The sequence below is a fragment of the Odontesthes bonariensis genome, chromosome 10 (genome assembly GCF_027942865.1).
Source record: "Odontesthes bonariensis isolate fOdoBon6 chromosome 10, fOdoBon6.hap1, whole genome shotgun sequence".
NCBI lineage: Eukaryota > Metazoa > Chordata > Actinopteri > Atheriniformes > Atherinopsidae > Odontesthes > Odontesthes bonariensis.
This window is the reverse complement of record NC_134515.1, coordinates 28,356,603-28,381,425: the sequence shown is the minus strand read 5'-3', so window position 1 is coordinate 28,381,425 and position 24,823 is coordinate 28,356,603. Positions and strand designations below refer to the sequence as shown.

The window sequence follows — 24,823 nt, the reverse complement described above, 5'->3', positions numbered from 1 at the left end:
CAAACCATTCAACAGAGATCTTTCCCACGATCACAGCGTTTATTTAGAAAAGCTCAGACTGTAAAATGGCAGACACAAGATCACAATATTGAACAAACGAGTACACCCATATTTTTTTTGTTTTTTTTCTCTATGCTACCATTTTTAGTAAAGAATCATAGAAAGACATCCACAATTACAGTATCTTAAAAGCCTTCAATGTAGAAGTTAATGGAAAAACACTTCGGTGTCGATATCAAACATGCATGAAAGCCAAATGAGAAAAAGCAGCGTTTTGTCCTCTGTGCTTTGTAAATCGGTTACTTGATGTCGTTTACATTCGTAGGAGCAGAATTAGGGAGCACAGCTGATGCAGCCGTAGACCTTATTCGGGAGATTATTAGAGCTGAGAATGTTCAATGAATGAAATATCTTCGGTCACAGTCGATGTTATTACGCGATTTATTTCATTCTAACCAGGAAGTTCTGAAAAGTTATGTGGAGAAAATACAGTTTCTCTTATTTAAACAGCAAGTGCCTTTTCAAGGAGGACAAAAAGATAGTTCACCTGTAGATTCTTAGTCATCCAGGTCGTAGCGACAGCTTTTTTTTTTTTTTTTTATTCTTGAAGGCCTTTCAACTACATTTCTACCTGACAAGCAGCCAGTCAGTCATTTCTGAGACTTCATTCCACTCTGAACAGGAATCGTTGTGCTCGGATGGATGTACATTCAAAACGAACAAAAAAAAAGAATCTGCTGCTCTGTGCTTCTGCTTTTCTTTAATTGGCTACAGTTGGGTTTTTTTTCTTGTTTTTTTTCTTTAAACTTGAAAATTGTGCTATGCAGTCAAGTCTGCCTGGAAGGAAGGCACCGCTCAGCTCTTTTTGATCGAGTGGTCAGACGATGATGTTGGGAAACAAAGGAGCGCTTGTTCGTGAGCGCTGCAAGAATGAACTTCAGTAACATCCACTCTGAGTTCTTAGAAAGATGTGCTTGATCAAAAGTCCATTGCACACAGAAAATATGCAGTTCTATGGCACAGAAGTGACTTTTCCTGGCGACTCCCGTGGTTCTTGGCCCCATTTTGTGTCCGTTATAAAGATGTGATCGAGCTCTCCAAACATTACTTTTCGTTTGTGAGCTACTCACAAAGGAGTGGTGCGATTTCTCCTTTCCTCAAGCTCAGCCTCTTATCTAGACTTACCTCTGAATACATTTGAATAAATGCTATCTGTGCTCTATTTCCCTGTTCTGCCTTTGTGATACACTTAATATGGAATGGATCTTCAAATTGACAAGTAATTATCTGTTATCTTATAGATTCTTACGGTTCTGAATGCGCAAAATGTAGATACACATCTGTGCCTAATCAAAACATTTGTTTCTTATCTCTCCCTGACAGTTTGCCCTTTTCCTTCCCATCTTATCTCACACAGTGGTGACAGACAGCAGAGGATTGTAGACTTTCTTCCCATCAGCAGACCTGCTCCCATGAGCCAGCAGCTCCTGGATAGTGATCCAGTTGTCCAGGATTCTGCGGCTGCGCTTCTTCATGCTCCTGCGGTGGCACAGCTCCAGGATGGAGGTGGGTTCCTGCTGCTGTGTGGCCCCCTGCTGCCCTCCTCCACCACTGCCTTGATCCTTGTCGCGCTCTCTCAGGAAGTCCAGACGGCTCTGCATCATGAACTCCCTGCGCCGCCGCTGCTCTCGGGCCTTCAGCAGCTGCTGCTTGCGCTCCTCTTTGCTCCAGTAACGGCCCATTTTCATTTCGCTTACGGCATCATCATCTGTGGTCATGCCACTGCGTTCCTCTCTGATCTTCATGGCACGGGCCTTCAGGAGACGGTCCCTCACAGGCCGTTTGGCCACGTAGCGCGAGCCATCGCTGCGGATCTTCACTTTCCACTCCATTCGGGGGGATGCAGGCAGCAGTGGAGGGGACAAGGGTAAGGATACAGCACCAGGATCCTGGGCAACATCTTTACACGTGCTGCCCAAACTCATCGGGCTGGCATCACCTTCTATATCTGTGGCCCCCTCCCTGGGAGCATTTCTGAGTCCACCCAGCCGTTCAGAGGCTGAGGGGGACCTCAGCTGCATGCAGCTCAGATAGCGTTGGGGCGGCTTTACCTCAGTCTGACGACGGGATAGATAAGGGCTGTTCTCAGCACTGCGTCCACCAGCCCGCTCAGCTGTCCCGCTGGCCTTGGGGTTACGTCTCATCCCTCCATCGGAGCCCCTCCTTGTTCCCACATCCCGGGACAAGGACCTGACCTTTGCACCTGGGCTGGATGTCTTAGCCTCAGCTCCTCTCCTGTGAGAGTGTGGAGAGTAGGGCTGGTTTAAATTAGCTTGCATCCCATCCCCTCTTTCGGCTCTGGTGCCCCTCTCCTTCTGCCTAATGGAGGTTTGAAGCTGCAAACCCGCCAGGAGAAGAGACTCTCCTCCGTCCAGACTCTGTGTGGAGGGTGAAGGGTACTGCTCATTGACCAGAGGGGTACTCCTGCAACTTTCCCCTCCAGTGTTGTAGGCACTCGTGCTGTCCTTATCCGAGCGCTCCCTCTCTGGAAGCTCATTGATGTCTGACAGAGCGTGGTGACACGACTCCTCACTCACCAAGGTACCGGTCGTTTCCAAGCGCCCGGCCCCTCCTCCGGCCCCTGCACTCAGTCCATTTTTGTCCTCATGAGGCCAAGCCTTCATGCAGCGCTCCCTCAGCTGCTGCATCTTCTGTGCCCTCAGGATGTTACGACACTTGAATTCCAGATGGCGCAGTTCCTCTTCAAGGAGGGCCATCTCGTGCTGCGTTAGGCTTTCATTCCTATTCTCGTCCAGTGAGACGCCTCCCTCGTCTTGTGCTATCCCCTGAGCATTAATGTTCTTCTCATAGAAACACTTGATCTCCAGGAGCTCCTTGTACCTCTCGCACTCCTCCTCAGTCAGACCAGGCATCATCATCCTCACAGGATCGGGCATGTAGACCCTCTCCAGTCGCTCCACCGGTTCCAGGCCTCCTCCGTTGAAACAGTCCAGTCCCAGAAGGGAGTCCGTGCTGAACTGGAGGTCTTGGGAGTGCAGCAGGGGTGGAGTATCCCCTCTGCTGGACAGGAATTTGCGCATGCTGCCAGGTGTATTGGTTGCGTTGGTGTTGGAGGCGCTGGTGTGGTCGTCTCCCAGAAGGTCGTGTTCCGAAGACTCCTCATAGCGCGTGCTCTCATCTGTGCGGCCAACGCCACTGTCCAACTCCTGGCTGTTGCTCAGAACCGTCTTGAGCAAATCAGGGGAATCCCTGTTCACCGAGTGACTGTGGCTACGGAGCACACCTCCACCCGCGGCGCTGACGGGTCCAGCACCCTTCACCGGGGGGGCGGTCCTCTCTGTGTGGCTGCTGCTCAGATGAACAGCATTGTCCAGGGGCTCCAGGTCCAGCTCGTCCAGATCCAGCTGGTTGTCATTCTTACAGGTAAAGGCAGAGGAGGAGGAACAGCAAAGAAGGAAAGAAGAAGAAAATTGTATATTAGGACACCTTGATAAATGACAGTGATTGGGGTTTTTTGTGCTCAAAATAAGATCTGTAATAAAGGCTAGTTTAAGTCATTGGACAATTTGACATCTCAATGTTTGTTTCATGGGCCGGTAAAACCTGTTTCCTTGTTATTTCCTCATTAAGGTCCCCATGCAATGGCCAACACTGTATTATTTGCTTCAGCATCTTTAAAGGTTTCCTCCCGAAAAAGCAGAGTTGCTCTGATTTGCTAAAATTTTTGATTTTAACAAAGTATGTAACTGGTTGCCAACAAGCCCCTGAGAGCAGTATGACTCAAGGTCATTTTTACTTTTTTTGTTTCATTTAACCATTAAGAGTTTACAAAATGACTTTTTTTTTTTTACTCATTGTTGGGATTGACAATGTTTTTTTTGTGTCATCCAAGGCTGAAAAATCAAACTTAAAAATCAAGTTCTACTTCATGGGAACCTTAATGAAGCAGTTAAAAGGTCTTTGAAGCTATCAATGGAGGTGAAGGAGGCCTCTATCCTCAGGCTGCTAAACCAAAACAAGTTCTTTGAGGAGAGAAAGGGAGCATTCTAAGGGGCCAAATCAACTGCTCAGCACATTCTGAAAAAGAAGGAAAAAAACAATGTCTCGATGTCCACAACAACAGTAATTATCATATCATAATAATTATCATAATTATTTATAAAATAATCCAATGCGTTCATATAGAGCCAATTCAAAAACAATTTCCTAGATAAGGAAACCAACAGATTGCACCGAAACTTGTCTTCAGTCCAATCTCCTGTCCTGAGCGTGCATGAGGCGACTGTGGAAAGGAACGGAAAGGAATAGATGGCAGGCATGCATTGCTTCCAGTGGCACCAAGCCAGTCGTATTTAATGTTGATGGGACAGAATTCAGTCTGAAGCAGCCGGATGAATTCTGAAGCGTGTGGAGATATAATCCTAATTACAATCCCGTTACTCAGATTCAGCCGATTGCAGCATGGTTGTAGAGCGGAACGTCAAAGAACAGATGGGCAAAGACTCAAAATTGAAATGACTGATTGTAACAATTCTGATTATATCAGCTTTTATTTCCGCTGCAGGATGCTTGCTCTGACCAGGTGTAAGTGGCAGCACTCCTCTCTGTCACTAGATGGAGCCAAAGCTATGCGAGATTTTTCATAATCATCATCATCATCATCATCATCATGCCAATGCTGTGAAACTGCATTTGGTCCCCAGAGTCATTTTTCTGCTGAAAATAGCAAGGACCACAATTAATTAAAAAGACTGACTGCAGAACGCAGAATTATAACCGATCGAGAATGAAATGTCCATCCAGGAAAACGGTCTTTAGAGATGGATGATTCTTTCAGTCGCGTAAAAAAAATTGTTGTTCTTTATCAGTCTCTGTTGCAGTTTCAGCCCTCAGTCAAAAGCTAATCAAATATAGATAAAATACTCAGGCCTCAGCAGTTCACTCCTCCTCTTCTTTACAAATCCTGCCTAATTGCTTTAATTTAAACATGAACTGCATGCAGACTGCAAGACAAAGTATTGATTATCTTCATTCTCACTCTTTCACACAGCCCTTCACCTCTGCCCCCCCCCCCCAGACAAAGCTTTTCCCTGTGTTTCTGCACGTCCCCCCTGATGATTCTCCGTCCTCGCCGCTTCCTCTCTGTTGCTTGAATCTTAATGTAGGACAGTGCCTTGGCAGTATAAATCTTGTCAGCCTTTTCGCAGGTAGTTCTCGTGCTCGTATATTTAAACACGAGGACGTGTTTCAGAGGACGAGAGGTTATTTGTGTGCCAGTCTTTGACCCAGACCATTTTAATGAGAGACTTTTAAATCTGCTCTGTAGCTCAGAGAGAATACAGATTACTGTGTTCTCACATAAACTGCGCCGACCTCTATTTGCAGTGATCCATTCGAGGGGGTCAAGGTGTGCAAAGTTGTGTGTTTATAAGTGACTGTATTATTGCAGGGCAGCAGGCATGTGTGACAGTGCTCCCATATCTGTTAAGAGTGACCTTGTGAGAAACTAAAGGGTTCCACGTAAGCACAGCGGTTACAAGCACTATCTGTCATTGTCTCTCTCTCTCTCAGTGCTATCTGTGGTCTCATCATGTTTTTGCACCTCTTTGCTTTCCAGCCACCTAAATAAAATTCCGCCTGCCGGACGGGATGAAGCCACACTCTTGATCATGCGGCTGATTTATTTTCTACTGCCGTAAGAATAAGATGGTTCGCCATATTTCAATTCTTATGTTTTACAGGAAATAATGAAATACTTCTGGTCCTTACTAGGTGTTAAAATGAGGTGAACAACAACACATATTACACCATCTCGTTTTTTATTTGACAATGCAGCGCACTCTTACTGCTTCCATAGGAAATTAGTGGGTAAGTATTAGCCTGGTAATGCCAATCAAAGTACTTGATTAACTGATCATCAACAAGTGTGAGCACCTCTATAAAAGCAGAATCTGCTGTTCTGGAGCATTCAGGTTTATGTTAGCACTTTGCCAAAGACGAAAGAAGTTGCATCCAAATGAGCCGCTAGACTCCTGGAACAAGATCTGATGTTTGGCTGTAACACGCATTGCCACGTTGAGCCAAAAACAAACACCTCATACCAGCTGTCAAGTACAGTGGTAGAGCGCTGATGATTTGGACTTGTTTTGCAGCCATAGGACAATGCTGCGACCATGAACTCCTCTGTATACCAAAGTATTCTAGAGTCAAATATGAGGCCATCTGTCTGACAGCTAAAGCTTGGCTGAAACTGGGTCATGCATCAGGACAATTATACCACGGCAGCATGTCTACAACAGAATGCCTGAAATGGAAAAGAATACCCGCAAACCTTAATGAACCAAAGCAAAGTTGTTAAAAAAAAATCGGGCCAAAACTTTTGTGTTCACCCAAGACTAAATGTTAGACTAACCACTTGCTATATAGATAAGAAAATAAAAAGAGGAACGTGTCTTTTTATGTCAGTATTCAAACCGAGCCACTTGGTCCTCTCCTCAGAGACTACATTTCCAATTTCCTCACCTCTATCTCGGGCCTCGCGAGAAGCAGGGAGACATTGGTGCTGTCCTCTCTGGTGAGGATAGCTACCGCCTCCTCTCTGTTCTGGATGTCCACTCCATTTATCTGACAAAGACAGAAGAAGATGTACTTTTGAGTCAGCGTCAGATATTGTCAGAACTTTCATACTGAGGATAGAAAAAGATTAAGTAACACATTCCAGGAAATGGGCTTTCTTTTCAGCTTAATGGCATGGGTAATAATATTCAAATGGAATTCATGATGAATGCTGCGCTTTATCACAGAGAAAGATACTATTGTGGACCAAGTGTTATCAAACACCTCATTTTTCTGATTTACTGGCAGTAATAACAAAACATCAGCACGTAGGATACCTGCAGTATTCTGTCTCCCTTGCGGATGCGGCCGTCCAATGCAGCAATGCTGTTTGGGTTCACCTAGATATGGAAAATATGTTTAAAAGTATGAAAAGATGAGCAATTTCTGTTAAAAAAAAAAAAAGGATAGAGCTTTTGCTTTCACGATACATCTTCACCTCTCCCACATAAATCCCGAGATCCTCTTCATCATCAGTTCTGTAACACACTGTCAGACCGAGTTTATCCTGCTGACGAGACTTATACAACTCCACCTCCTAGTGCGGTGAGAGAAATGTTCATGGATGTCAGGTAGACAACAACAGAGCACCTTTCTGAACCATAGCTTTTAGGTAGCCAACACGCTCTCACCTCATATTCCAGCTCATCCTGCCGGTCCACTTCATGCTGAGTGATATCAAAGTAGTCAGTGGGGTCATAGTATACTGGCTCGGTAAAGCTGGGAATGAGAACGTTCAGGAAATAGCATGTTAGTAATTGGGGCAGCTTCTGACTTTAAATGTGTGACCGGCATGGACGAGCACAGCAGATAAGCTCTGGTCTGGTGGTCCTACATGCAGCAGAGACCTATTAGACTATTCCCACTCACAGTTCATTGAGTAGATATGGCTCCAGTAGTGGTGGTAGTGGAGGGGAGGGAGGAGGGTCGGGTGGGGGTGGAGCTCCACAGGGATGTTGGTTGCTCTTGCCCAGAGTCAACATATGCTGGAAGCTGATGTCTGTTTGCGTGCAGCTGTCCACACAGTCGGCCATGCCCATGGTCACTGGCACCTGCCCTCCAGGAGCTCCAGCTGGGCCCGCCCGTCTGCGGGCCCCCCGCTTCAGTATGTTGGAAAGCACAGGGTCCCGTATGTCCAGGGTGGGATCCCCAGAAAGGCAAGACAGATCCTTCCCGTTCACCTGGGGGAAGAAAAAGAAAGAAAGAGGAGAAGGGTTGGTGAAAAAGTGAGAGACTTTTTGTCCAGGAAAAGGAATCAAGAAACTGAGTGTAAATTCACAGATGTGGGTGATTTATATTCATTACAAAATAAAGAGTTTATTTAACAAAATGCCACAAAAAAACCCCCAAAAAACAATAAAGATTAATGTAAAAAAAAAAGGACAGGTGAATGGACAGTCTCACATACGCAGGTATGTCAAACAGGAAAAGATAGTTCACAGCAGAAACTAGAGGAGAGGAACCAACAGCAACACACACCTAAAATAAACTGAAGCCACGTTAGTACACAGAACACCAAAGAAATACACTCACACACGACATATTTGTGTACATAAAGTGTTACTTTTCCAACAAGCAAAAAGAGACCATGAAAAACGATTCATTTAAACGGATTCAACAGCACATCACACCAAGAAGCAGAGCAGAAAGCTGAGACCTTTAATCGACCGTCAGCGTCAAAAGAGCACAGCATGTTGCCTAAGCGACCCTTCTGTGGAGAGACAGAAAGAAAGCAGGGAAGTGACGGAGTTAGCACTTAATTACAGCTGGAGAGTAGAAAAAGATGCTGCCGAGAGTTTCTTTCTTTAAAAGAAAGAGCCAACGGATGGTGCAAGATGAAAAACACAAAATCCCATTTGAACATTCACCAATTGAACGTCAGTTTCAGGCTGCAGTTTGCCTGCAGACTCCAATGAAAACATTGTTTCCTCACTTTTGAGTGTATTGGAAGTGTCGTTCTTTGCAAATATCCTAAAATTGCCCCTTTTGACAAAAAAAACAAAAACAACAAAAACAAACAAAAACCAAGATGATGTGCACAAATGAACAAAAACACACTTATTTGAAAGTAGTACAGAGACGACGAGCTGAAACTCGTCATTCGGTTGTTTTTGCGGTTGCTTTTAATGTGATGCCAACAACACGCTTCAGAAAAAGTTGGGGGCACTGGTATGTTTACCACTGTGTTGCATCATCTCTTCTTTTAACGAGACAACGCCGGTCTTTTTGAAGTCGAGGAGAAAAAAAAAGGTTTTGAAGTCCTTTTCTTTACATGATTGCAGCTACTCAACAGTTTGATGCTTCTTTTGTGGGATTTCTTCAGGTCATATTATGCTGAATGTGTTCAGTCAGTATAGGTCCCGACTGCAGGCAGGCCAATTTCGCAGCCATTATTTTGGAGCCATGCTGATGTATTATGTGCAGAATGTGGCTTGGTTTTAAGCCAGGCCGTCACTGAAAAGGATGCCCTGTGTACTGCAGTGTATATATTGTTCATTATCAACGGTGCCTCCACATGAATAACTCATGTCACTTGCACTAAAACACCCCCCAAGCCAACAGAGCTGTTTGTTTTTCACTGAGCCGGGTTGATTTCTCTCTTTTCTTCCTCGAGAAAACATTTTTCATTTCCATTAGACATTAGACCAAAGGACAGTTTTCTACTTTTAACGAGCTCGGGCTCACAGAGGGCAGCTGCATTTCAGGATCTTGTTAATATGTTTTTTTCTTTTTTCTTTTTCTTGCACGCCAGAATTTCAACTTGCAACTGTGGATGCAGCGATGAACAGTGTTCAGTAAATCATGTCTGCGTTTCATGCAGTGTCTCCCGAGGGCCTTAAGAGCCCGACCACTGATTATTGGGTTGTTTATTTTAGCCTCGGCTCTGCAAACCGAGATTTCTTTGGATTCTCTGAATCTCTAATGATATGATGTACCTTATATGGATGATGAGGTGTAATTCTTTATGGAAGGGAACACTTCTCATCTTGTGAAAGACTCAGGGTGGGATCCAATACACACACACACACACACACACAAAGAAAAACTCCTTTCCACGGCATTTTAGAGAATTTGACCACCCTGTATGGAGGCTGTAATCTAGATTCCTCCATGTCATGTCGAAGGACTATTTGACTGCACCCTCAAGCTTCTTTTTTTTTTTCAAGTATTATTCAGTGTTTTGTTTCCCTGTTCTAATCATCCAAATTATTTCCTCGTTTTAAAATCACGGTGAGTGTATATTTTTTAGATTTGGTTTGTTCTTTTTTTCTAAAATCTTTAATTAAACATTAAAGGACTTACACATCGTTGACAGCAACTTTTTCATATGAATGGGGTTGTTTATATTATGGAAAAACTGGTTTTCTTTGCATATTTTTCAGACGAGGAGGAACTTGAACTAAAAACTTCCAGTAGTTTGTTTGGACCCCTCTTACTTTCATTTTGTTTTGGGTTAGATGAAAGCATTTCTTTCTGTGATACATGTCTCAGAATTCCCATTTTCATTGGCACTCCTTTGCTTTGTTTTGGCATTTGGAAGGTGCTTTATAAAGTCCTGAAATACGCAGTATAATGGCATTTATGCGCTGCCATTGTAAATCAACTTCTCCCCTTATTCTCCACACACTGCAGATGGCATGGAGAGAAAAGGCCAGTTAGAATTGGGGGATTATTGAATCGAAATCTGGGGGAGGGTACCAAAACACTGCAAGGTGACATAAACCACGTGGGGTCTCCCACAACCCAATTGGTGATTGAATAATTTAGCAACTACGGCTGTTAAACTGCTAATTTGCTCTGTAATTTGGTTTGTTTATTACCAAAATCAGAGATATTCCCATTTTTAACAGCTTTGCTTTGTGCTTAGCGCCAATAGACAATTAAGTAAGCATGCTAGTACAATAAACTGCTTAAATAGGGACTATTATCGGATGTTTGTTGTCACAAACATTAAGTCTGTCGTTAACTCAAAGCACTGCTGTGTTAAAGTTGGGCCTCACACAGCTGCTAACACGGCTGTGGCCTTCTGCGTAAAACTGAATGTTTTTCCATTCATTTTCACACTTTTTCAGCACATTACAACAGCTTCAGTCCTCTTGATGTCTTTACATGGGAGACACGCACACGGTGACATAATGATGTGTTTGCTCCACTGACAGTTTCAAGGAGTTACTGAGCCAGACAGTCTTTGTACAGTTTCATTCAGCCGCTGACCTTGGCTGTCTGCAACACATCTTTCCCACTCGGCTTCATTCTCCCTCTCCCTCTCTCATCACTCATCCCCTTCCCGTAATTGCATGTCAGATCAATGTTCCCCCGTGCATCCAAGCACAAAAACTTTCGTGCCATATTCGGTTCTCTTTCCCCCAATTTGAATTTTTTCATATTTCCCATTTTAAAACCACCTCAGCAGCTGCACCATCACCCCTCTGTTCTCTCTCTACTTCTTTCTCCACATTCTTCTGATTCTTTCCTCTCCTCTCTCCTCCCGACTCTGGATTTCTTCTGCCCTGCTGCCTCAGCAGTTCTGTCTGCTCTGTCCCCTCCCTGGAGGGAACAACTCACCCTCCTCTATTTCCATCTATTTCAGCCGCTCCATCTCCTTGTGTGTTTGTCCTTCCTCCTCGCCCTAATGTTCCTCCATAAATCTTACTGTCTCTCCTAATGAGCTTCTTCACAACAAATAAGATGCTTCCTCCACGCACTGCAGATTGGTGATGAAGGAATTAACACTATGTTGGTTGCATTGTGCACTATTTCAGCTTTGAACCCATGATCTTTTTTTTTTTTTACTCCTAGCAGCAGGAGGTGTGTTTTGTTTTAGTGCTTTGCACTCTCCAGGATCAGAGAGAGGCTATTAGGAGACATCTATGTGGTCATGAGTGACGGGTATGCATACTAATAGAAGAGATAGAAGGGAGGTTTCTCATTCATTATCAATGAGAGGTGCTGAGATTGCTTTGAAGATGACTTCATGCAGGGTGATGCTTCCTCAGTGTTAGACATCTTTTTGGACCAGACCTGATTGAGAATCCATTACACACATCCCATGTGCTGTTCTGTATTATCTCCTGGTTAGTAGGTCATTGCATATGTCTACTATTTATAAACTACACAAGCGAATTAACACTTGTCCCTACATGCCTTACATATACAATTCAAATGTGTTTTAAATGGAATCAAAATTCAGGAAAACACTCCAGAATTCACAGTAGGGGGTGGGCGGTGGCGGTATGAGCGGCGGCTGTGGAGCTGAGGGTGGGGATGATGTGGATAGAGATGAAAGAGATGCAAAGAGTTCAAAGTGTAAAGAGAGAAGGCAAAGCAGGAGAGGCACAGAAGGAATGAATGGGGTGCGAGGAGGAACGGTGTTGAAGGGAGGAGTAAGGATGCAGGAGAAGCACAGAAAACAAGCTTTCAAGGAAGTGCCGGGTAATTCTTTATAGTAAAAGAGTCTGGCTCTGGGTTCAGTCTTTGGATGTAAACAGACACAATAGAAGCTCTGAGGGAATCACTAAGTGGTTGCTGCATAATTAGTTTTTATCTGAATGTCCTTTAAAGAGCAAATTAATCTCATGGGCTGTACAACAGGCTTAGATAATAAAAAGAAAAACAACAAAGAACGGGGAAGACAACAACAACTCTACACTCGTGTAATGTAGGTAAAAATACATGTTCCTCTCAGCATCACTGAGTTTGTTGCAAGCTGTGATTCATGTATATTTCCGCAGCTTCCATGCAGGGACTTTTACTTGTGTGAAATCTTCACCACTCAACATATTGAATTCCACTTGTTTGGAAATTGATTTTTCTCATCTCCCGTGCTTTGAAGGCAGCGGTCGTCCCCTCCTCAGAAAATCAATTAATCTGGAGACAGAGTTGACCCACTCCGACTGTAATACCAATTGTTTGAAATTGCAGATTTAAATAGGCATGCAGGGAGTGGAAGGCATATGAAAAACTGAAACCAGTGTGAGGATATTGATTTAAAGGGTTTCAAACACTCCTTGAAATGATTTTGATGCAGCTAACAAGCCTCAGTGGGAGTGTATGAATATACATAATTTGCCAATACATTAATCAGTTGGAACAAAAGATCAATTATGGGCTGAATGGTTTTGATGCGGATGGAGCAACAGTGACAGAGAGCCTGTGAGAGATTAAATAACTCTTGACTGATCCTCAAAAGGAAATGAAAATATGTCACAGACAGAATTTGACTTTGCTCTGATCCTCTCGGTCAGCCCAGTGTTATGAAATGAACAGGGAGAGTGACATCCTCTCTATCAGCAGCCTTTTTGTTTCATCCGCATGTGAAGTCTTTGAATAAAAGAGCAGGAACATGACAGGCACATGCACAGTCACACACACATGGGCTTACACTTCACTTGCGAAAACAGACCCACTCTTGACACAAGGTAAACTGACACTCCAAAGGGTATTGAACAGTCTGTCAGGCGTTCAAATAAACTGCTGTTTGTTTTTTTTGCTGTATTTTACACTGCCGAGTTCAAAACTTTTGAAATACATTTCAGAAGTGCTTTTTCAGACTATGATTTAGCTGATATAAAGAAACACGATAATCTCTTTCTAGTTGCTTATTGATGTGATTGGCAACAATTAATTTTTCATGTGAAGCCCTTAAGAACAGGGAGCTGGCATGTAAACGCAAAGACAACTCTGAAAGTTTAATGCAGCGCAGTCTTTTTTTTGCATTCTAATGTAATATTATACTATTAGATGCACCTCTTATTTAGCCTCCTTTCAGCAAGTGTGCTCACACCTGGTCCACGCTTTGCAGCATTATCTGCGAGTCATCGGCACGTATCGATTCTGATGTTTGCCTCTTGTGAATGTCAGCATGTCTCTCCGTGTCATCGTGAATGAAAGCACATTGGGTTTGTTTAATGACGCCAGTTGCCATGGAAACAGCCTCCTGCTTTACAGTGACTGGGAAGAGAAAAAGAAGGGAGCGGCTGCAGGGCTCAGGGGGGTACAGGTTTGCTGTGTGTGGGTTGGTCAGAGGCTCTGTAAAATGCAACATATCGCTCCAAATGGTTTATGTTGTGCGCGCAGGTCTACAACAGAGTCTAATTTATCTGCTTAATGGCAATATCCTTTCTTTACTTTGGGCTATTGGAGGCAATATTGATTAGGAACATTCCAGTGGGTGTGTACCAAGCAGCAGTGTGAAGCTCATGTGTTGCAAAGGCTCAGTGTATAATGCATGAGTTTTATTCCTTTGGCAAGAAAAATCAAGTGCTTAGATATAGGTTAATTTAATAACCTGCTTTTACAGCACAATGTAGCCGTGGGCTGTTTAATGCTGTATTTATTGCCTGAAAACAGACACATCTAATTTGAGGTTGTAATAATGCACGATGGTTAAGAAAAACAGCTCAAAGCGGCAAACCTCCAAAGGGAAAATAAAAATCATGGAAAGCAATGAAAAAGTGGGCTGTATGTTAGGGGTAATAATTACATGTAATAAATGGGAGTCAAATTTATGGCCGAATCAGCAAGCTTTCTGTGATCACCCTTTTTTTTTTCCAATTTAATGCACACCACCTCCCCGCTTCTCATGTAAGACCCCCATGTTTCATTATATTCTGACTGCACCCTGCTTCATTATGCCAACTGCGTTTGTCCTCTTGTCGCACGCTCCTCTGCTCCAAGCCATAACAGCAATGCTGTTTCAGCTGTACCACACCACAAAATATATAAACGCGCCCCAAAGTGTCTGTTTACCGAACACAATCCCTATTCACATATTTACTCTGCATACAGTGTGACGTCTCCCCTCCATGTTCCAGGTCAATCAGCCCACCTCCTGCTTGTCATTGCCACACCCGTCTGGTAACCATGTGCATATGTCTTTTAAACGACCAGCTTCAAGTCACAAAACCTTGGGGGCACGGTTGACCTCACATTGCTAGTGAAATTCCACTATGAAGGATATTGGCCTGTAAGAGGTCAGAGTCATTATTGCTGACTCCTGTTACATAAGGGCACTGATGCAGAGTGATTTGGCCCTGCTCTGTGTTTACGATCAGACTCCGTCCTCAGCCTCCACCCAGGAGATTTGTGAGCTCCCCTGAGCTTTCTTATTCACCTCTGCTCTATGAAGCGCTCATATCAATTACTTTGAAGGGTAAACAGCAAATCGAAAAATGCCTTAAAAAAGAAAACCATTTCCAGCCCCCCTTTCAACTCATTCCTACCTCTGCTTGGACCCAGTCTCTTCCTGTTTCCCTCCCCTTTAGCCCTGCCTCTGGCACCAGATGCAGCCCACTTCACCGGCCCAGACTCCAACATGCAACAGTGACCCAGCTGAGTCTTCTGGTGCCACAGAAACTAAAAGTATTGCATTGCATGCATATGGGTGCTGAGCATTTCTCATGCTTAGTAAGCATGGGACTTGTTTTGGCCAATGTGTGCATAATCGAATCGCCGAGCTTCGATGAGCCTACTAACACACAGTCTGCGGTCTCAGTTGGCATGTGGCGCTGAGGCTGTATCCGTGGCAACCCTCTTTTCACTTTAGCCCAGTTTAACAACGTATCCATCTTTCTGCCTCTGGAGGTCTGTACCACAAGTCTATTTTTGCTCTGTCCTCTCAGATCATATCATCATAATCACTATGAAGGATGATTTTTATAATTATCAGTTTCATTGTCACTGAATGACAATGCAGCAGTTAGTGTGAGCATTGCTCAAGATCTAATTACTTATCTGTGCATATTAGAAAATGCACAAAAAGAGATATATGTCCAGCAAAGAAAAGAGGATGTGGAGTTCGTATGAGTTTCATCATGTTCAAGGCATTTACTGGCTTTATTCGTTTGATTAAGAATTTGTTTTTGTTGTGGTTCTAAAGACATGATTTGCTGCTGATGTTTCAGTCGGATCTATTTCTAAATTACCTGGTGATGCTGTTAATTGTTGTTATTTCCATGAGTATAAATGACTGATTTATTCATATCATATTTGATATCCAAACCTGGTAATTAGGCATTCAATAAGTGAATGGTTTGGTTAAATTAGTGCCAGCATGAGGAGGTTTTGCTGATCTCTGTTAAGGATAGATGTATTATCATAACGGTGATTTTCAATCATTCAGTATCTTCACTTTAAGATGCTAAAGAGAAAAGCAGAGTAAACAAAAGAACATACAGAGACAGGAGAGGAGACAGAGTGCTCACCTGGAACATCACCCGGTATTGTTCCTCTGGCTTTTGAACCACACACATGTTGCACCCCATTGTGACTTTTGACAGGGTGCTGGACGGTGCAGGTCCAACAACTGATAACCAGTTCTCACGACAGGATTCTTTGTCTGTGGCAGTGACAGAGCCCCACCCTCATTCGCAGGGGTTGTGGTATATAACTCAGAGTAACACAGAGCACATCCCAGAGAGGAAGAGCACAGTTTAATTGGCTGCGTCACTGCTCTTTTGCCTTATGTTGTGCTCTCAATTCAAATGTTATAATCCAAAGTAAATCTAAATGTCAAGATCACTTCCCATTTTAGGGGGAAAAGAGCTTCAGCTTAAGTTTGTGTGCTTGTTGCAGATGATCCAGCATCAGGTGATCACACAAAGAATTGTTGGCTGGATGTGGAGAAAAGATGTGCTGTAAATGTCCTGCTGGATTGTGCTTCTTTCGTGGATCAGGCAGCTGACAACTGAATTCTTATCCAGTCAAAAACAATGAAACAGAATACCTGCTGTACCCAGCTACACTGAACAGTGAAGTCTAAAACTGCAGTATACAGCAGGTACTCCCAGCAGAACTCTTCTGTTGCTGAACTCCCCCACACTCGCAGTGCTACATCTGCAAACAATGCAACTATCAAAGAACTTGCCTCAGTCCTCTTTTCCTCTTCACTCCCACACTGCGCTTCCCACCAGTTTTTCTCTCAGTTTTTCCGGTTTGCTGATGGACCACTGAGTGTGGCCGTTGAGATAACGTGTCCCTCTGAAAGCCCTGTCAGCACCCTTTTCTGCTCCAGTCATCTACTTCAGTGCACGGTTAAAGGTATTTCCTAATGTAACTACATTCAAACTCGCTGAGTTTAGAAGGACTGGCGTAAGGTGGTGCCCCTGACAACATTGGCCAGAACCTGTAAACCCTGGCTGCACAGCTGAGATAAAGTGAATACACACCTGTAAGTGTGTCAGGATGATACTTTTAACCACAAACTTTACTACACGCACACACACGCTGCCAAATTTCTTGTTCCTCTCAGCAGAACTGCTGCCATCAGTGGAAAGGTTTTCTTTTTAACAGCCTCTCCAAACAATGCAAGAGATTTGAATTAAAAAGTATGAAAACTGTTAGTTCAGATTGTTATTTAAGAATGAATCTGGTCTGCTGTTAGATCCCATGAAAATTATTGAACCATTGGTGCTCATTTATGGCATTATCAGCACTTCAGCAGCTCCAGGGTGAGATGAATGATTATGATTAAATTAGTGACCTCTCGAGCAGTGATCAGATAAGACTCGTGTATGTGGAGGGAAATCAATACAAAAACAGATCACTTGTGCCTGCAGGATTATTGTGGATCTTAATTAATTTGAAAAAGCTATTTCTTTTTTTTTTTTACAAACCTCTGGAAAAACTCTCTCTTGTGTCAATATTTCAATGGTCCTTATCAAGCTATTATAAATGGCTTCATTCTATTTATACATAACCTCCTTTTGCTCAAAGATCAGGCCCAGCCAGTCAAGGATAAGCTGAACTGGAAGGGAACAGAATCTTAATGCAACTTTCCCTGCCCTCTGAGTCTCATCATGCTGGTTAAACCTTTATCTTTAATCCTCCTGCAAGCGGTCGGAGCAGGAGAGTCTTGTCTGAAAGGTCCACCGCCTCTTGTGCTGCCATCGACAAGGTGTTACAGCTAATCCTCATTCAAGGCTTCACTACACCTGTATCCTTTCAGGAGGCTGTGTAATCCCAACGCAGAGGATCTCAGACAGGCAAACACCCACAGGAAAGCTTTCTCCTCTTAATGAGAAGCATGAAAACTTGGAGAAAACAACCGGATCGTCAAACTGTCGAGAGTAGGCAGCCAATCAGACAACGGTGAGGTGCCAGACGCACTCAGCAGGCAGGTGTGCTCCAACTGTCATCGCCTCTCTCCATCTCCTGTTCACCTCTATCTGTTTGTGTCAGTCCTACATGATTGTTGCAGCAGACTGTTTAGGATGACTGTCTACCGTCCATGCTTTCAGAATGAAAGACTGCATGACATGACAAATAATGGCTTGTGCGAAGAAGAAAAAAAGTGTCCTCGTATGGCACGAATGCACGTGTAAAAGTTAGTCCATCTTCAATCTGCAGCAGGAGAAAAAAAGAAATTCAAGACCAGCAGCATGTCTAGTTTAATCCTCTCTTTGTCCTCTGGTCATTCCTTTTCAGATATCCACTTTAGGGTATTTACATGCAGGGAAAAAAAGAAAAACCCATGTGAGCATTCCAGGTGGATGGAGTGTTGAGCAGTGCCTGTCTCATGTCAGTGATAAATCCCCAACAGCAGCCTCACAAGATCAGAGGAATCACTAACGGCTGATTGGAGGATACTTCTTGCCTTCTCCCCTTGGTCACGTCGGTAAACGCACTCCCCCACTGCAGCGAGGGGAAGCACAAAAGGCGGTTGTTCCCCAGTGGTGATGGAGCTTACAGATCCGCACGGTGCACTACTACTAAATCTGGAGCTTCTTGATTTTACACTGAATGATTTTTCTCTTCCTCTGCCTTTCCTCCACCCTCTTGCTCGCCAGACTCAGGGCTGGGCTACCGCAATCTTCTCTATCCCCCCCATAATTTTTACCCACACCTCATTTGCTACCCCCCCCCTCCCTCCTTACTCTCTCCTGCCTCTCTCTGCTTGTCTGCAGGCAAGAGAGCAAGCACTGGAAAGTCTATGCATTCAGTTTGAGCAGGACAGACTGGAATAAAACAAGCAAAGCTACGTTAAAGTGGATGAAATAACAAGCTTTTCATCCACGGCGTCATTAAGGAGGGTTCATCCATCTTGTGCAATTGAAGCATTAACCGTCCGCTTGTGTTTTTATAAGATGTACTAGAAAGAGAAGGATGATTGCACTTTTTCATAGCAGTAAAAGTGCCCACAGCAGGTGGAGATCTTGTGACTGGCTGTGCATTTAGATGAGGCTCTGCACTGCCACGAAGAAGGTGCGTAAAGAAGTGTCAGTGCTGAAAGGAAAAATAAGTGAATAACAGGTGTGACAGGTTGAATGGAAAGCTGTAGAGGAGAGAGCCAAGAGAGGAAAATGCAAATGCAGATGTGTGGGAGAGCAGTGGTGAAGCAGAGATGTGGTAGAGCGACGGTTTTCTGCAGTAATCAAAATGACCTGCTGAGTGTGGAGGGATGGAGGGAGGGGGGAGGGAGGGGAAGCAGAGACATATGGAGACAATTTGTTTTAAATATCTGCCCAGCCTGGCAGATATTGGTGTGTGAAATTCCTCTCCATTGATTCTTGATCTAGCTGTGCAGCTTTACACTCACACTTAGACTCACAAATTTTCCATTAAAAAAAGACACGTTCACTGGCGTGCTTTTGCCAAACACCTCCGGGCTCGTGAGGGGAGACAGTCCGTGGGACGGAGAGAGGAGATTTTAAGATCTGCCACATCAGGCCGAGTCGTTTATCACCTGGCTTGAAATAAAGAGCAGCCTAGTGTTGTGTCTCTTGTTTTGTGTCTTTTGTGTTTATCTCTCTTTCTCTCGCTCACACACACACACACACACACACACACACACACACACACACACACACACACACACACACACACACACACACATTCATCCTCCCCTGTTGTGATATTTTCTGTGAGCCAGGCTGAAACAGGATTTCATGGTGGCGGTGTGGTTCAACAGGCTTACACATATTTCATTCTCTAATACTGAATCCACCCCACAAGCTTGACAGTAAGTCTCACAGACATCTTCTTGTCATGTTACACTTACATCGCATTCTGTCAGATTTAGATCTTTATCTCAGCACTAAAGGTCAGTGTGTTACTTTATTAAACTCTAAAATATCAACTGCCCATTCTACAAGATACAGAAAAGTAGAGGCCATCACATCTGAACAGACAGATCCAGCTCATACAGCTCACATCAGGATCTGTTCCAGCTTAAATACCAATGCTCGTCATTTCACATTATTCACTACAGCTCCTTTTATCCCTGCCTGAACAAGAGTCAAGCAACCTGGAGGTCAACGCCCTTTCATTTCTCCACTGAGCTCCACCTCTGTCGTGACACTGCTGCACCTCTAGACCCCTCAACTCATGAATAACGAGCACAAATGCAGAACAAAAGCTGAAACTCTTTCATATCCAACCTCTTTTTCATCTGTATTCTACAATGCCATTTCCGTCCACATCACCAGCATGCAAGATGGGGAAGAGTTGAGTTCCTGCAAAAATGTTCGTTGAAAATATTATGCAAACATGAGTAAGAAGAAAGATGGCTAAAAGAGCACATGGGGCTCGGCACAGAAGTTTCAACAGCTTTCATGGGGGGTAAAAAGAGACAGGAGAGGGGGATGAACAGGGGGAGATTAAAGCAGGGGGGGGGGGGTGAAAATATGTAAAAACAAAAGAAAAACAGCCTCTTTCTTTCCACTCAGGCTTTCATTTTCTATAGAGGGAAGCAGAGGACTGATAGCAGCAGAGCGATGGAATACAGGCAGAATTTTAACAGCATTCTCATTATTTATTTACTGCTATGAGGAGTAGACTGCTAGAACATAATAAGCTGCAAGAACAGTTTTTTTGTTGTTGTTGTTTATTAATTCATTCATATTTGCATGCATGCATGTATATGTTAGCATGCATATAAATGTGTTTGTAAGAGAGCAGGCTTGTATGCAATTTGTGCTCAATGTCAGAATAAGAGTTACGACTGACAGGTCATTTAAAATGACCTTTTGCAGCAGCCTCATTCACATTCTGGACAAGTTACTAGGTGTGAGAAGCCAACAGTATCTCATAGAGGAAATGATGAGGGTAGGTGCCAGAGAGAAGTGCTGAGGTGACATGAGATGGGGGCTTAAACTGAAGAGGAACAGCTATGAAAGCATGAAAGACTAGAGGCTAACATGTGTTCTGAGAGGAGAAGCAGCTCAGTAAAGGGGCAACTGTAAGCGAAGTCTTATCATATTTAAAAGGACCAAACTTTAGTCAGCAGAAGTGTGGACTTTAATTAGCTGGCCGAGGAAACTGAACAGGTAATCCCTTGCATGTCTTTGTTTTGGTTGTCACAGATGGAATTGTAAACTAACTTGAGGAAAAGCAACACTGTGCTTAACTACATAGATACAAGGCTTTAAAGGAGACCTGTGAGACTTTTTTTTTTTTTTCAACAAGGTTTTTTTCAACAATTTCTTGAGGTCATACTGAAACCTATGAGGAAGGCTTTGGTCAAAGATTCACTTGCCTTAAGTGCAAAAGCCCTTCTCTGAAAACCCATCTGAAACACCTCTCCTGAGACCAGGCTGTTATGAGGGGCGGATACTGAGAGGCACGGTTTGAGCAAGTGATCAAAACATGGTCTAGCTCTCGGCAACGACACAAATGTAACTGTAGTTTTCTTGTATGTGACAGTTCACGCTAGCGAGGCTTCATATAATTATCAAACATTATGTATTAACTGCTTAATGAAGCAACCACATTGCAGCATTGGCCAACACAGCTAAGCGGCTTCCTCTGGTTTTCTAATTGCTTTCCAACAACATGGCGACTAGCAGCTGAGGGTCGCCAGTTGACGTGGAGGCAGGTTAAGCCATAAAACACACCACTGCAGGTTGTCTGACTTATAGCCCCTAACAGTACAACTACAAAGCATTCCTTTAACAAAGTACAGGTACAGCAAAAATGTTAATCTTTCAAGAAGTAACAGCATTAACTCTTCAGAAGTTGGTATACGTCATCTTTATTACCCAAGCTGTTAGCATTAGCTATTTCTAAATGAAAAAATAAATAAATAAACCCTAACAAATCATTTTTTCAAATGCCTACAATTTCCTCATATGCAGCTCAGGCACTGAGAGTTTGAACTGATCCCTCACTGGGGCACAGTTTCAGTCCAGTGTTGACTTGGACCAAGCTGGTAAAACATTCCGATGAAAAGCGGTTGCTGCACATACACAGTCTTTTTCATCTTGTGCCGGAACATTGCTCCTAAATTAATTTTTTCCGCTGGGCTCTTATCTCCTCTGAGGCTGAAGGCAGATATAAAATGCATGCTCCTCAGTACACCTGAACACAGAACACTTTCAAACAAAGCTGGCTTCATTGTCTAGCAGATTGGATGAGAGCGTCTGAGGCTCTGAATTCAAGCCTTTGCAGAGGAGTGAACTTCAAGGGTGACGTAAGTTTGCAATAAAAATCAGAACGGCTCGTTCAATGAGGAACTTTCAAACAAAGGGGCACTTAAACAAATGCAAGGGTTATGTTTTGGTAAAGATTTTCACTGGCCGGTGAACTCAGATATCCTAATATATGAAGAACAGAAAAAAGTGATTTTTCCATTAAAGCTTCCTTTAAATGCTGACTGAGATTTTAAGGCATGTAATCCTCTGGATCACCGTCTTCTTACTAGGGATCCAAAAGAGAGCTGCTTGTAGTATATTTACAATAAAAAAGAAAGAAATTAACAAAAAGGGAATTGTGAAAACTGGAGGAGTGGAGTGAGTGGAAGGGGTGAGTGAGTTAAAAGCTTTTTAGCAGTGTCGAAAATTGAATCTGTCAATTGCAAGGGGCTGAGAAGCTTGTAGAGTATATAAGTCCTCTTAAACAAATTAATGGCTTTTCTTGGTAATCGGGGAGACGGGAGCTCCCCCGATGTCAACTCATCAAATCCTCCCTCATCCAAACTCCATACCCTCTATTCCGAATTCTCTCATGATTTGTTATCCTTTCATCACAGACAGAGGAGGAAACAAGAGACCGTCACAGGGTAACACTATTTCATCTGTAAAGCATCAATGAATGCAATGCTGACTGAGATTTTAAGGCAAACAATCCTCTGGATCATCATCTTCTTAAAAAGGATCCAAGAGAGAGCCGCTTGTTGCATATTTAGAATTAAAAAAAAGAAAGAAATGAACAAAAGGGGAATTGTGAAAATTGGGGGAGTGGAGTGAGGGTGTTGGGAGCTTGAGGTAAAGTTTGGCGTATGATCAGAGAAAAAGGCAGGTGAAGACAAAAAAGTTTTACCAGATTTGAGGGAAGAAGGTATAGACAAAGAGGTGCAGTGGACGTTGACTTGAATTTTTCAAAAGCAAAGGTGATTACCACAGTACTGTGGGGGAAGAAGAGGGCTTACTGAGAGTCGCCTAATTAATTTGACTTCAGAGTCTTCATCTCCTACGCCTGGATGGCTCCCTGTACCAGCCCCTGCCTCAGCCTGTGGGAAAGTATTACACATGAATTCACATGTAATAACATGGGCTGAAACACGGTATCACATTGGTAAAAACTGGAAGGACGGCACTGCCACAGTGGCCATAACGATTAACAGTTTCAGTGTGTGCAAATTTAATTTTCTAAATGAAAATACATTATCTCAGGTTTAAGAATATCAAACCTGCTGGCTGTGTAACCATTCCAGCTGTGACATTACAAATGATTCTGAACACGATGCTTTATTTCCATAAACTTTCCCAATCAATGAAGACTGTATTACTCACTGAGAAATGTGTTTGATAATCAACATCCTTCACCTGTTTGCCCATAGGGACACACAAGCACAGATCCATGCAGGCCATGATGCATTATGAAGAAAAAAACCTTAGAAATCCAATTAATTCCACTTCATCCCTCTATCTCCCCCTCTTAGTGAATCTTTGTCCCCGGAGGACCTCACCTAATGTGATCCCCAATGCCCATCCACTCTCTAAATGCTCGCTTTCGTAGCCAAAAGCTTTTATATAATTCCTGTCTGGCTGAGAGCTCTAACTGACAGCTGAGGTTCAAGGTTTCCAAAGATAAAGACCAAAACTTCCTTCAAATTCCTCTTTTAGATGTGAGAGCTGCAGCGTTTTCTAAATTTGTTTTTTATGGAGACTCAGAGAAGCCTTGCTGAGACGCCAGAAGGTATTCACAAACAGCGCTTCTCCTCCTGTCGGTGCAAGAATATAATAAACAAAAACTATCCCACCCAGGTGTTTTCAGACATCTGCAAGCTGTGACTCCTCTCCTCCCACACACTCCTACTTATTTGCCCCAGGCCCAACCAAATCAATATATCATTAGCCAGTTTCTCCACTCTTCCCCTGGTCTCTTACTCTGCTCTCCCCTCACATTTCCCACTATTTCATGATGTTTTTCATCCTTACTCCTTTGGCTTCCACCCACCTACCCCCCACCCCCCTCACTTTGCAGCTCTGCTTCTGGCCTTTTGTGTTTTCCTCTGCACCCACTGCTGATGTGGAAAAAGAGGGATAAAAATGATAGCAGGGGGGGTTAAAGGTGTTAGAGAGAGATTTGAGCCATCGGGTAGAGAGGGAGATGGTGTGCGGGAGCAGAAATATGAAGGGTGGGGAAGAAAGAAGCAGGGAAGAGATGGGGAGCGTGAGGGGGAGGGGAGCCTGGTTGGCTGACTGTGAGGGTGAAATGAATGTGTAATTGCGTTGTAGTGGCTCAACCCCTGAACAACTGAGTGATGGCAGGAGCAACAGCCTCAACAGTTCCTGGTGGAGCAGAGCCTGAGGGTCGCTTTGCTGTTGGGTAAAAAGAGGAGGTTGTCAGTGTCGGCACGCAGGTGTCAACACCACCAGTAAGCAACACGCCCATCACTCCCTGAAAAGTGTCAAACATGGAAATGGGAATTGATGGGCATGAATAAGTCAGGGAAGCTAGAGGCAAGCATAAATCATGGTTAGTGGATTTGTGCAAACAAAATTTCGATGTATGTTTGATTTGTTAAGAAGAGCGACCAACTTGTGAACACAGTGAAAACTTGCATCGCTCTCTCTGTCTCTGTAATTTTCTTTGCTCTGCTTCCCTTTTTTTTAACAGGTCACCCACTCACACACTCACCCACCCCTCCTTGCTTACCTTTTATTCTATACAATACTCCTCATTCTGCCCCTTATTTTTCCCCATCCCTCTACACTTATAACAACACAGGGAGGGGTGAGGAGAAGGG

At 43.6% G+C, this 24,823-nt stretch overlaps 1 protein-coding gene across 1 annotated transcript; it reads right to left on the bottom strand.

Annotated features, from left to right (window-relative positions):
- Positions 1–17: 17 nt before the first annotated feature.
- Positions 18–18,436, bottom strand: LOC142389880 (PDZ domain-containing protein 4-like). Its single transcript, XM_075475095.1, has 8 exons — positions 15,840–18,436; positions 8,294–8,347; positions 7,507–7,817; positions 7,269–7,356; positions 7,076–7,174; positions 6,915–6,977; positions 6,544–6,645; positions 18–3,437 (listed from the first exon to the last, which is right to left on the bottom strand). Exons 1-8 carry the CDS (start codon positions 15,897–15,899, stop codon positions 1,410–1,412), a joined length of 2,805 nt encoding a protein of 934 aa, XP_075331210.1. The 5' UTR covers positions 15,900–18,436; the 3' UTR covers positions 18–1,409.
- Between the last annotated feature and the right edge of the window lie 6,387 nt (positions 18,437–24,823).